This window comes from Pristiophorus japonicus, chromosome 15, assembly GCF_044704955.1.
Source record: "Pristiophorus japonicus isolate sPriJap1 chromosome 15, sPriJap1.hap1, whole genome shotgun sequence".
Classification (NCBI taxonomy): Eukaryota; Metazoa; Chordata; class Chondrichthyes; family Pristiophoridae; genus Pristiophorus; species Pristiophorus japonicus.
This window is the reverse complement of record NC_091991.1, coordinates 163953337-163966642: the sequence shown is the minus strand read 5'-3', so window position 1 is coordinate 163966642 and position 13306 is coordinate 163953337. Positions and strand designations below refer to the sequence as shown.

At 40.1% G+C, this 13306-nt stretch overlaps 1 protein-coding gene across 1 annotated transcript in view; it reads left to right on the top strand.

The window, feature by feature from the left end:
- Positions 1–388: 388 nt before the first annotated feature.
- The window catches only part of LOC139281630 (uncharacterized), a 204155-nt gene continuing 191237 nt past the window's right edge, over positions 389–13306 (top strand). The window contains exons 1-11 of the mRNA XM_070901774.1: positions 389–520; positions 1163–1287; positions 4878–5055; positions 5152–5364; positions 6309–6479; positions 6664–6801; positions 7012–7061; positions 7759–7879; positions 8547–8632; positions 10952–11081; positions 12290–12480. Of these exons, the coding sequence (XP_070757875.1) occupies positions 476–520; positions 1163–1287; positions 4878–5055; positions 5152–5364; positions 6309–6479; positions 6664–6801; positions 7012–7061; positions 7759–7879; positions 8547–8632; positions 10952–11081; positions 12290–12480 (1448 nt within the window). The 5' untranslated portion in view covers positions 389–475. The remainder of the gene's footprint in view (positions 521–1162; positions 1288–4877; positions 5056–5151; positions 5365–6308; positions 6480–6663; positions 6802–7011; positions 7062–7758; positions 7880–8546; positions 8633–10951; positions 11082–12289; positions 12481–13306) is intronic.

Below are 13306 nucleotides of genomic sequence, written 5' to 3'. Positions count from 1 at the left end.
AGGGCCGAATGGCCTACTCCTGCACCTATTTTCTATGTTTCTATGTTTCTATCTGATTATCACACGTGTTTTGTGAGATAGAAATTGTAAATGGAATTCAATTCCCAAAACATCAGTAAAATTCCCACAATGCTATTTAATAATTTCACTTGCTCGGTCACTATAAATCAGTGGCTCTAATATAACCTCCAAAATACCTCTATTGTTATAAAACAGCGCATCTTCTAACTCACTGTAAGCAATGCCATGGGAGATATGCGTTATTATATAGATAAATAGGTAGATGAAACACAATAGCATTTAGACATAAGGAAGATTAATTTTCTAAATATTAATTCAAAAAATTCTCTCCATCATAACAATGTTTTGTTCACTTTATGTAACAGATCCCAAACCGAAATGCTATAATGTAAATGATCCAGCCCTGAATTCCACTGCTTGGTTTGCTCAGTATCTGGGAGTATATTTGAGTCAAATGTCCCTGACTGATCTTCATTCTTTCTCTGATAATGTAACAGTGGTACGTATTTTCCTTTTACTCTATTGTTAGAATCAGTGCCACTGCAATTGTGTGTCATTAGAAAGACGAACTGTAACTTTTCATCATTTAAAAAGTAGAAGATTGGGAAATTGGCCTTGTCAGTAGCCAGCCTGCCGGGAGCATTTCATTAACATGCTGCTGACCGACTTCCTGCCCAAATCTGTGGGGAAGTCAGTGTGAAGCGGCGGAAAGTCAAGCAGCCACTAAGTGCAAGGACAGGGGAAGGGTTTTCCGGGTTGTTCAGTCGTTCACGAAGGAGTGCTCCTGACCTATCAATGAAAAAATTTAACTTACTTGGAAAGGTCTCTTCAGACTTCAGATTTGGTTGTAGCTGCCAGAGCGACCACTGCAGTTCTCTTTTGGGTTAAAATGGTAGTAGGGTCCAGTTCATGTAATAGGTCCACGATTTGCATAAATATGAGGCTCCTACCTGATTCAGGTGTACGCCTCGTATACCCCAAAAAAATCAGGCATTGTAAAATCAGAATGGACCGGAAACGCAGTGGGTCCGTTTTAATTGTCAGGCCACCTGTTTTCTGCTGGGTGGCGGGATATTTAAATTTCCTTCAACATTGTATCATTTGAGATAAATATTTCTAATTTCCCTCACATTCTGTGCAGCTTCAAGAATTCGCAGCAAACCATGAAAACCTGGCACTTCTAGAAAATTTGGTATTAATGGATGAAGTATCAACAGTCTTCATTAACTTCTTGGTTGAACACAATCCAAATTTTAATGCTTCAAGGTATGCCACTAATGATTTAACATTTCATAGTATATGAAATGGAAGACTGTTCATTATATTTATGAATCTGAAACAAATAAACTGCATTCTAAAATTAGGATTGGTTTCTGTTTTTCAAAGTTAACAGATTATCAGTAATATCACTGACATGCTCAAAATAAAACTTCAACTATTTTTTAAAATTCAAGGAATTAAGCTGTTAGAAAGCTCAAAAGTGCTTCCATCTGACTACACAGTATCAGTAGCTGATCTTCTGTAGCTTTGCTTAGTGAGTGGAATGGTACACTCTTGTTATAAATTGGGCCCATTAAGCTCTGACAGAAACCATCTTCCCTGCTTCCTGCAGAGCCACAAATGGACGGCTGGAGCAGCTTTTCTCTCTCTTATTTGTCACCTTCGTCTATTGTTCAACAGTGTGTATGCGCATGTGTGCACACGTGTGTTTCTCTCTTGCTTGCTCTTGTGCCTCAACTCAACAGTGTTTTCTGCCAATGGATTATTTCTCCAGCCCTTTCCAGACTCCCTGACAAGATATCACTCCTTGGGCCTGTCCCCAATCCCATCCATCTCCATCCCACGCACATTTGCCTCGCAGCTTATAAGAAACATTGATGGGAGCCCATAAATCTATCCTGCCATATAGGACTAACCATCCTATCAGCTGATATAAAGATGGTTACGGCCTGTCAGACTATTAATCAGCCTGCGAATCGTCCACTACTTCATACTACTCTCCATGGGAAGATATGAAAAAAACAACCACCTTCATTTTGGAGTAGATTTTATGAGATACCTGGTTCGGTTTGAGTGCAAATGAGAACCTTGCAGGTGTGCTGACCACAGACAGGAAATTGCAGCCAGCACAAATGTAATTTTCTGAACCAGACCTTGGTGTGGGTGAGGTCTTGGAAAATTTCCCTTGAAAGTGTAAATTACAAATGTCGAGGCTGAAAACCTGTGCGACCCATTAAACTGGATTACGTCCAGTGATTACTGTCCAGCGCTGACACCACTGGAGTTTTTGGGGTCAGTGGGGGAACATCATGGGCACGCTGATGCAAACACTGCTTTAGTGCATTTCTGGCATCTGCACTTGTAAAACCTCAGCCTCCGCCCCTCAAGTGAAGGGGGAAGGTGGGCTACCGAGGCATTTACCAACTCTGGCCACGTTCCCCTCACCCCCCCTTGTTATGGCAGCCAATCAGTCCTGATGTCTTTAAAGAAATATTAATACGCTTCATGGGTCCAGGCACTTGCATGGCCTGTACATCAGTAGCGGAGTCACATCTGCCCTTGTGTACAGCAGTACACTTCACCTTACCCAACATATCAGTCTGCACTGATAAATTGGGGGCCCAGTCCACTTGTAATCTTAATAACATTTGAGCCCTCTTAGATGTGTAAATGACAAATTTAAAATTATACACAAGGCTTCAGAAACATGACCCATGGAAAAATCACAGTTATATTTGAAGTGGTGCATTCTGGTTAATCTTAGAACTTTTCTGTCAACAGTCACAGTTGATTGATTTTTTTTTAATGCTAACAAAAGGTTTTGGGTCAATTCACATGAGATTGATCACTACAGTACCCTGAAGGAGACTGAATCGGCCTAAAATAACCAGAAACATGATGCAGTCCATTGATTTTTTTTTCCAGTAATGCCTTGATCAGATGTTCACTTTCTGTAATATGGGTGCAAACTTGCATTCCTCCTTCCTTTTCACTGTTGCTTCTGCTCAGCATTCTTTGTCTGGGATGAGTACTTCAATCACTCAAAAGGTTGACTCGGGCTGTGAGCTGCATCTGATACTGGTTTTGCAGACCTGGGCTTTGGGTTAATTCTTATGCTGGTTGCTTACATTCAAATGCTTATTCTAGTAACCTAGGATGAATTGATGGGTTAGGTTGTATTTATCTTTCTTTCACCTGTTTCTGTTGTACCTTTTGACTACTGTTCCTCATGTGAAACCTTTCAAGAAAAATATATAATTTGTATTTCACACGTGTACAAGTATTAAAATATATTGCATATATAATAGTTAATCGGTATATATAATTATAAGTGTATTATGTATAGTTCTTATACTATATATATATTTTAAATGCAATTTTCTCCTGTTCGCCCATCATTTAAACAATAAATGCTAATGTTCAGCAGTACCCTGTTAATGAATTAACACATACGCTGTCTAAGCTTGTCCGATCTATTGCTTTTGCCAGGCTTGAGCTGGAGTTAGTTTGTGAACCCTCTGATTTTGAAGGCAACCCCTCAGCTCGAAGCCAGATGTTGCGTTCTGAGCCGTGCACCACATCTGTTCTTTGGTGCCATGCATAGAGATAGCAATTGCCTCACTACAAATATTTCCACCAAGTATCTTTAAAAAAAAAAACAATTATTGGGACTACATTTGGTTATATGAATGCATCAGTTAACTGATTTTCTTTTTCTGTTCCTTGTGTTACATCAGCAAAATAAATTTGTACATGATTGCAAACATTGTGTGTGCTTTCCTACATTAGTGAGTTCCAGCTATGTAGTGACTTCTGGGAATTGTAGTATTTATACGACTTTTGTGCATATTGTTTGTTTACACTGGGGCTGTGACATCAGCCTACCAAACCTGTGGATATTATCAAGTGTGGGGGGTTGGATGTACTTGAAGTCCACGATGTTGAGAGACGCATCAGGGTGCGTTGTGCTGTTTGTGGAAGAGGAGGGAAGCTTATTGGATTCATTTTTATGGGTAAGTTGGTGAACTTTTTATATGCCTGGAATGCGATTAGATGGAATTTTGTGGTAGAAAGAGATTTGATTGATTTTTTTTTAGTACAATTTGATTGGATAGAAGTTGATTGGTAGAATGTTTTTTGCTAGAATGCAATTGATGGAATTTGTAGGCTGAGCACAATTGTGTAGATTTTTCTGGTAGAATTTGGATAGATTTTCTTTTGGTTGGATGTGATTGGTCAAATTTATTTTGGTAGAATTTGATTGGTAGACTTTATTTTGGTAGAATGTGATTGTGTAGAATCTTTTGGTTGATCTTTAATTGGGGAAAAAAATAAAATTTGGGAGAGATTTTGTGTAATGTGATTCGTGAATAATGACTGTTGAAAATAACCAAAATGCAGAGACTTAAACACTGAACCAGTGAGGATAAAGAGAATTCACAGAAACACTGAAAAAGGATGACTGAGCTGACCGACTCGATCAACACAATAGGCTCGAGAAACTTAACCATTGAGATATAGTTCTGCTACCTAAGGTAGCTTCTTGATCCAACACCATGTACTAACACTTTTCTATCCATTAGAAGAAATTACATGTAAAATATTTTTTGAATTGAAGACTCCAAACATTCTCAAGCACATAGTACACAATTTTAAAGTCACAGGACCCAAAAAGGTTTTGGACCAATAGCATTTAAATCTGTGTCACTGCTTACACCCTTTTAAATATTCAATGTGGTTCACTGCAAAAATCTTCAAAGACCTTATTTGTAACAAATCTAGCTGTAGTCTCAGGGTGCAAAGCTCTGGGTTTCTGAAAGATATACTGATACAATCTGACTGACGTTCTTTTACAGTCTGCCAAACTCTCTGCTTTGCTTCATTATCGATACGAATCTACTTCAGTCCTTGAGTGCACAGCAAGTCTTGGCTGTGGTTGGAAAGATAAACAAAGTCTGTGGGCTGAACATACCACCTAACACAACTGCCAATGGAACATTACCTGCTAAGGATCCTACAGATGAACAAGTTAAGGTAAGTAGGAAAGATTCGCTGAAAAATATTGGCTTCACTTGAAGTACATGCTCAGAGAAACGTCCGATATTAATGCTATTTCTGTTTCTTTTTTAGCTGTCGATAGCTATAGTGAGCAAAATTGACAACTTTTCAGTCAGCACTTTGAATACTTTGGGGCAAACATCTGTCGGACTGACATTGTCACAAGTGGGCGATATTGATGGGAACACTCTGGAGCAAGCCCTGCCAAGCCTGAGTAATGTCAGAGGCTGGAATGTTGGCCAGGCCAATGCGATTGTAATCACGTTACTCAGAAATGGCTTCCAGGTAAGAGCTGAATAAATCAGAAATACATTATAGTGATAGACAGCTGAATGAAACAGGATGAACAACTCATCATCTCAGAAGACGATGGCATTTGATGTGTGTTAGTTTACTAGTTTAGTGGCTATACATGCGATAACTGTTTTCCCAGGTTGCGTTGTGGTGCAGCATACACCTGTAAGACCATTACAGATGATTCACTGGCATGTAAAGAATACTGCCTTAGTAAACCAAATTGGGCTCCTGGAGTGGAGACAAATCTGGTGTAAAAACCCTGAGAGAGTGAGCTGTAGAAGCAGATCCAGCCTGATGCAGTGGGTTTTATGTTTGTGGATGGCAGAAGACTATCAAAAAACACAAAGAGAACCACGTTCTCCCGGTTGTCATTAAAGATAGCTCCATAGAATTGTTTGGGCAGAATTGTATTTGTGTGCTCCAGATGGAGGTCTGAGATGACAGCTTTCAGATCACTGGCACCTTAATAAGGTTTTTTTAATAAAACATTGCCTCTGCGAAAATGGCTGACACCAGATTTATTCTCAGTCCAAAACTCATCTTTTTGTCAAGTCCAATTGAATTATCAAATTTTAAATATTCCATTTTAAATAGGTGTCCAGAATTACCCAGAATATCCTTTTATCCTGTGCCCTTCATTACCTTAACTACATGAGTTCCAATGATCCTCAGCACTATACAGTTGTCCTTATGCATCCAGGTTCTTGTGTAAACAGAGAGGCATTGAACATTAAGCCAATTGTGGAGAGATGTAGCCAACTGAAGTGACAGCAGAATATTTTAAGCTATTTCTCATCATATTTTGTCTGCACAATGATGTGGGGAACCGGACAAGTTTATAATCGCACTGTTAGGCCACAAAAAGTGGAAAGCTGATTTAACCCTGTGACATCTTCTGACAGCATTTGATTTGTCTTCTGATTTTTAACTAGGTCGATAGCAGCCAGAATCTGCTGGGCCTGGGAAGCTTGGTGTCTGGTATTCCAAGCGGTGTGTTCCAGCGCATTGATCCAGGGATTTTCATCAGTGTAATTTCAAACCCCACATTTGTTGTGAATATTGCAACAGCACCACAACCTAATCAACTGATCTGCGTTCTGCAGGTGAGTGACATGGGATATATATCAATGGTATTAAAATTAATCTAAAATCTAATTTGTTTCCTACTTCTGCCTCTATTTCTTCAATGTTATTGCACTTGTCTGAAGACTGTTTTCATCTCCAGGTGCTGCTCACAGGGTGTTGTATGTTCTGGTTTAAATTATATTCTGTTTCATTCTAACTCAGGTGTTGCGGAATGTAAATGACCCTGTAACAACAGTAAAGAACATTCCATCTGTTCTAGCCAAAGAGGTCCCACCTGCGCTGTTAACTTCAAACCTCAGCCTCAATGATGTCAACAACAAACAGTGGGTTCCCAGTCAGGTAAATGATTCTATAGTTTGACTGTTGAAGGCAATGCCTGGAAAGAAAATCGGCTGCAGTTGGCAAATGTGCATTAATTCAAAGATAAGTTTAAAAATCAGACCTCACCTAGCACTATCGAGCATGTTGTCGCAGTCAGTTTGCGTTAGTGTAAAAGCAGTTTGTAACTCCATTGTGTATATTAATGATTTAAATGTTTTTGTCCCACAGTCTGCTGTGTTCTTTGAATATGTGGTCAAAAACAGCAACAATTTTAAGAAGTAAGCAATATTCTTAGACAAATTATCTGGTTCTCGACCGATCGTCATCACCTGTCTGTCTGTCTATATCATCATCTGTATAGTTTAATTTTCTTTAAGCTTCGATATATATAATCTGTAGAGCAGAATTTTCCCCAAGGTTATAGTTTGTTCAAGTCAGTAATTAGACCTGTTGTGAATGGAATGCTCCCACTATCTTTCGCAGGGTAATGTTTGCCAGCTGAATATTTTATCCAGTGCAATGACAATGACTATTTCTGGGTCCCATCATTGGGAGCTACAATTGGTCAATATGCCCCTTATAATCCTGAGAATCAGCTGTTCAAAGCAGCTGTAAACTATAAAATCAAGATTTCAGGCACACAATATGCCACATTAGGCTGCAGCAGAACTTGCATCTGGTGGTAACTGAAATGATTAAATAGAGTCGAATGATTTAACCCAAGTGAGAGTACATTTCACTTGAAAACTTCCCTAAAATACAGCAATGCAAGTGTGAAAGTCCTCATATTAACTTAGGGCTCAGTATCTCGGTGTTCAGACAAGTAATATGTAAAAAGTAATTAAGTCGAGATCCAGTCACTCAATGGATGATTGTGTTGCAAATATGAATGATGTAGAGATTGTGATAATCGGTTTGAAAGTTACTCAAAAATGGAGTTCATTATAAATGAATTAATATCATTATTTGTTACAGATTCTCACCCACTGTCCTGCAAGGCTTCAGTTGTGGTGCAGTGAAGACCCTGAATTTTACTACATTTGTTCAGCTTGTTGAAGCAATGAAGGGTAAAGGGGTCGTGCTTGATGAAAGTCAGGTGAGGTCATTGACAAACATCTCATTGGAGGAAAGTTTGAGTGCATTTCCATTAAGTGCATTTTCCATTGCTGCTGTTGGATTGGTTTAAATGTAAAAATAACAATATATTTAGCAAATTAATTTTAATGAATGGAAAATACTAGGGGATTCAATAACCTCCACGCTCTAATTCATGGTATAAGCTCCGAACACTAAAGGTCAGCGTCAAGAGCACACATTTGTTAAATCTACCCTGTAATATTAGGACTGGGGTAGAATGTGACGAAACGGCCATGGTCGTCCTTGACCAACTGACTAAGGGACAGTTTGGACATTTGACAATGTAAAATCCCCAATCAACTATCTAACCGCAAGATTGACTTGAGTTAAAGTGTACGATAGCTCCCTGACTTGATATTCAAGTAGACACATGCCAATAATCCAAGGACCCAAATGTGGGTGAAACTTATTTTAAGTCTGAAATGTAGCTGAGTCAAGTCATAAGTTACAATTGTGTGGAGGTGAAATGTTGCTTGTTGCAATTTGACAAAACTTCCTGTTTCTGCTGCTGACCAACCTCAGGGAAGGCCATTTGCAACAAAAGAAAACTGGGTGTACTGAGGAAAATCAACAAATGTTTATTTTTGTTTCTGTTCTCAACATGAATTTCTGGCCTCTCTTTTCAGTTGGACTGTATGGCTGCTAGACTAGCTTCTAATAGAACTCGATTAGCCATAGACACCCTCCCTGTGGATGTTCTGCTGTTCTTCAAGTATGTTATATTTCATCGCAATTTTCCTCAATTATTTTGTTGAATAGAGCTTTGATAATGAAGTCTGTAACGACCCTTGAGCGCTTTAACTTGTAACTTTCTTCGGGATATAACTAGCACGTCGATCAAAATGTGCTCATTTCCTCATCAATGTGACCTATTGGAAAAGTTGAAACATAGAAACATAGAAAATAGGTGCAGGAGTAGGCCATTCGGCCCTTCTAGCCTGCACCGCCATTCAATGAGTTCATGGCTGAACATGCAACTTCAGTACCCCATTCCTGCTTTCTCGCCATACCCCTTGATCCCCCTAGTAGTAAGGACTTCATCTTACTCCTTTTTGAATATATTTAGTGAATTGGCCTCAACAACTTTCTGTGGTAGAGATCCAGTCTTTCTTGATAGGTCAGTCCCGCCATCCCGCGAATCAGTCTGGTGAACCTTCGCTGCACTCCCTCAATAGCAAGAATGTCCTTCCTCGGGCTAGGAGACCAAAACTATACACAATACTCCAGGTGTTGCCTCACCAAGGCCCTGTACAACTGTTGCAACACCTCCCTGCCCCTGTACTCAAATCCCCTCGCTATGAAGGCCAACATGCCATTTGCTTTCTTAACTGCCTGCTGTACCTGCATGCCAACCTTCAATGACTGATGTACCATGACACCCAGGTCTCGTTGCACCTCCCCTTTTCCTAATCTGTCACCATTCAGATAATAGTCTGTCTCTCTGTTTTTACCACCAAAGTGGATAACCTCTCATTTATCCACATTATACTTCATCTGCCATGCATTTGCCCACTCACCTAACCTATCCAAGTCGCTCTGCAGCCTCATAGCATCCTCCTCGCAGCTCACACTGCCACCCAACTTAGTGTCATCCGCAAATTTGGAGATACTACATTTAATCCCCTCGTCTAAATAATTAATGTACAGTGTAAACAGCTGGGGCCCCAGCACAGAACCTTGCGGTACCCCACTAGTCACTGCCTGCCATTCTGAAAAGTCCCCATTTACTCCTACTCTTTGCTTCCTGTCTGACAACCAGTTCTCAATCCATGTCAGCACACTACCCCCAATCCCATGTGCTTTAACTTTGCACATTAATCTCTTGTGTGGGACCTTGTCGAAAGCCTTCTGAAAGTTCAAATATACCACATCAACTGGAAACATCCTCAAAAAATTCCAGAAGATTTTGTCAAACATGATTTCCCTTTCACAAATCCATGCTGACTTGGACCTATCATGTCACCTCTTTCCAAATGAGCTGCTATGACACCTTTAATAATTGATTCCATCATTTTACCCACTACCGATGTCAGGCTGACCGGTCTATAATTCCCTGTTTTCTCTCTCCCTCCTTTTTTAAAAAGTGGGGTTACATTGGCTACCCTCCACTCGATAGGAACTGATCCAGAGTCAATGGAATGTTGGAAAATGACTGTCAATGCATCCGCTATTTCCAAGGCCACCTCCTTAAGTACTCTGGGATGTAGTCCATCAGGCCCTGGGGATTTATCGGCCTTCAATCCCATCAATTTCCCCAACACAATTTCCCGACTAATAAGGATTTCCCTCAGTTCCTCCTCCTTACTCGACCCTCTGAGCACAATAGACTGTGATTGAGACCATTTCCCAAAAGCATGTGATTTCCTCCCATGTTCTGGTAGTTTTGTAGGTCTTTCACTTCCACTGAAATTGTGAATGAGAGAAAAATAAAGTAAGAGTGAAAAACGATAGAATAGACAGTTATAAGAGAAGGTGCACATCCCCTACAGAAGGGGCTGACAATTAGTGGTGGGATTAACGAGTTGTATTTACACTCAGCAGCCAGGAGCAGGTCACCTACTCCCTCTATTTTACCACTGTTTGTGAATGATGTTTGATGTTAAGGATATTTGCCTCTGGGACAGCGACTGAAAAAATAACGATAGAATGAGCCAGGAGGAAAACAGAAGAACCGCATAGAATGTTGGTATATTGAATTTGACTCCGTATGCAAGCTTTTTAAATTCTAATATTTAGCTCTTTCATTGTGGATATAATGCATAAATTAATGTTACAAAATTAGATGATGTGAAAGCAGTGGATGTGACAATTGTCCTCTGTGTCCAGTCCGAGGGGGTGGAAGACTTGCGGATCCCACACTGATGGCCGTCTTGGAAGAGTGTGCATGTGTGTTTGTGTATGTCTGAATCTATATGTGTCTGTGTGTGTCCCTTGAGTAGAGGAAGGAGGAAATTGAGACTGGGGTAGTCACCAATCAATCTGTTCATCCTCCTTAATATAATCTGAAGGTATCTTCTGTTTCACTTTGTAGCTCTGCAGACTTCAGGAGATCCCCCAACTGCCAGACATTCTTCAAATTAGTTGGGAAATCAAATCTTAATATCTTAAGAAAAGGATCAGCAAGAAGACGAAATATGTTGAATGATGCCAGAACCTGTTTGGTAAGGATAGCTTGCTCAGCAGGTGGAAGCTAGGGATTAATTAAACCACCTTCTGGTCAGCACTGATTGTGAAAAGGAGCTTCACTCCCCTAGCCAATGACACAATGTATGATTATAAGGCACGTCTCACCATTCCACCTTTTGCATTTGGATGACAAGTGAGTTGGTCCTTCAAGAGCCAATACAAACTTAAGTGTTTGGCATGGTAACAATAAACTGATAACTCATTTACTGGATGCCAGTTCCAATGGTATGGATGTGACTGTTGTCCTCCGTGCCCAGGCCTGGGGGGGGTGGAAGAACTTGCTTCACTCTTTAGCATAGCTACCTCCTTTCAAAATTGGCCAGCACTTGCTTTGTGTTTTGATCATTGGGACATTGGTTTGAATATAAGAATTTGAAAATGTAGGAATGAGTAAAGGTTGTTATGTTGTGACATCAGTTGAAAAATCTCTTTAGTGACCATAATTGCAGTAGGCTGTGCTTACAAAGTGAGCATTACTATCATGATATGGAACATCATGTCATTTCTAAGCTTTGTAACATACTGCTAGTCTACTGGAAATAGTCGCTTTCTTTGAGAGTCCCAGCATGTAATAAAACATTTTTGAAGCATGCTTCATTGTCTTTGCTTAGCAGAGTGTATGTGTTGCATCTGGTTTCATCTTGAACCTGCCAACCACAAAATTGTTTGTTCACTTAGTGTCAGTTTGACTCAGCGGTAACACTCTTACCTATGTGTCTGAAACTTGTGGGTTAAAGTCCCACTTCAGTACATGGACACATATCTATGCTGACACTTGGTGCTGTATTGTGGGAGATGCTGTCTTTCACATACAAGGTTTACCTGAGGCCTTTCTGCCTGTTTGTGTCACCTTGCTGTGTGTAAATTGGCTCCCATGTTCGCCTACAAAACAGCACTGACTACACTTCCAAAGATTTTTGGGGGACAACAAACACTTTCCTCATTTATAAGTTGCAAAATAGTTTGGGATCCATTTAGCTGAAGTTGAAATCTGAGTTTAAAATGAAGTCCATGACAGATGAAAATGTCTCATATTTTCTTGATAATGTGGATGCATTTATGGCACTGTTATTTCATGCAGCTGTTGTAGTCTTCAAATGGTAAAGATGAACTGAGTTTCATTTGAGTGCAAAAAAACATATTCGACTACTGAATTAATGTTGCTCATTTTGCCAAAATTCAGGGAATTTCTGGCAGGAATCTGACAAAGGAGAGTGTGACCGCACTGGGTGTTTTGGTCTGCGACCTCGAGGGATCCATTATCAATGAATCTGATATTTCCATTTTGGATGCATTAAAGTATTGCACCTCATACAGAGAGGATCAGAAGACACAAATTGAAGCTTTACTTCAGAGTGGAACCAGCAAATACAGGTGAGTGTGAAATGTTCACCTATTTCCTTATAGATGACACCAGAGTCTGTTAATTTCATACTTCATTGCTTCTTGTAATACTGTGAACGTTCTAAGGGGAATGTAGATACAGTCTCTACAACAGTCCCCATGTATAACCCAGTAAAAGCAGGTTAACTGAAATAACAGCAGACTTGGGCCTGAAACCTGCCATCTTCTAGCAGGGGTGGTGCATGCTTGCTTGGGAAGACCAAGTGACTGTGGACCTACGGTTCTGAAAGCTTTCCAGCAATGGGGCTTTCCTCACCCCATGTCTGGACTTGTTGTGGACTAATTGATAGAGATTGAGCGCCATGATTAGTCACCAACTTCATATCGTTGTATGTTGTGACTCGCTGGATGGTAGAAGGTGAACGAGAGGAACCTTGTTTTTTTTTTTGTTTAGCAATTCCTATATTCCTTAGCACTTGACTGACTGCTCTAGCAGCCTGCAGCCAGAAGAAGTTATACATGTGTGTGAAAAGGGTTCTTCTTCGTTTTGACGTTTTTCTTTCCTCCACATTCCAATTGGAAAAATCCCTGTATATTTCCATGGGAATGATTATGAAAGTAAGGTGACATTGTGTGTTGAGCTTGAGAATTTTAAAATTGCTCAACGTAATTCAGAAAAGCTTGGGAATGAATATTTAGAGGAATTCCATTGCAGATTATTTACTGTTGAAACACAGGGGGTTGTAGGGTATGGAGAAAGAGTCAGACTGAACACTGAGCTCAAAGTAAAGTGTGACTGTAGTCTTTTATTGCAGGCCTCCAGAGTGCCCCTCCAACCTGTGAAGCCTTCTTAAAT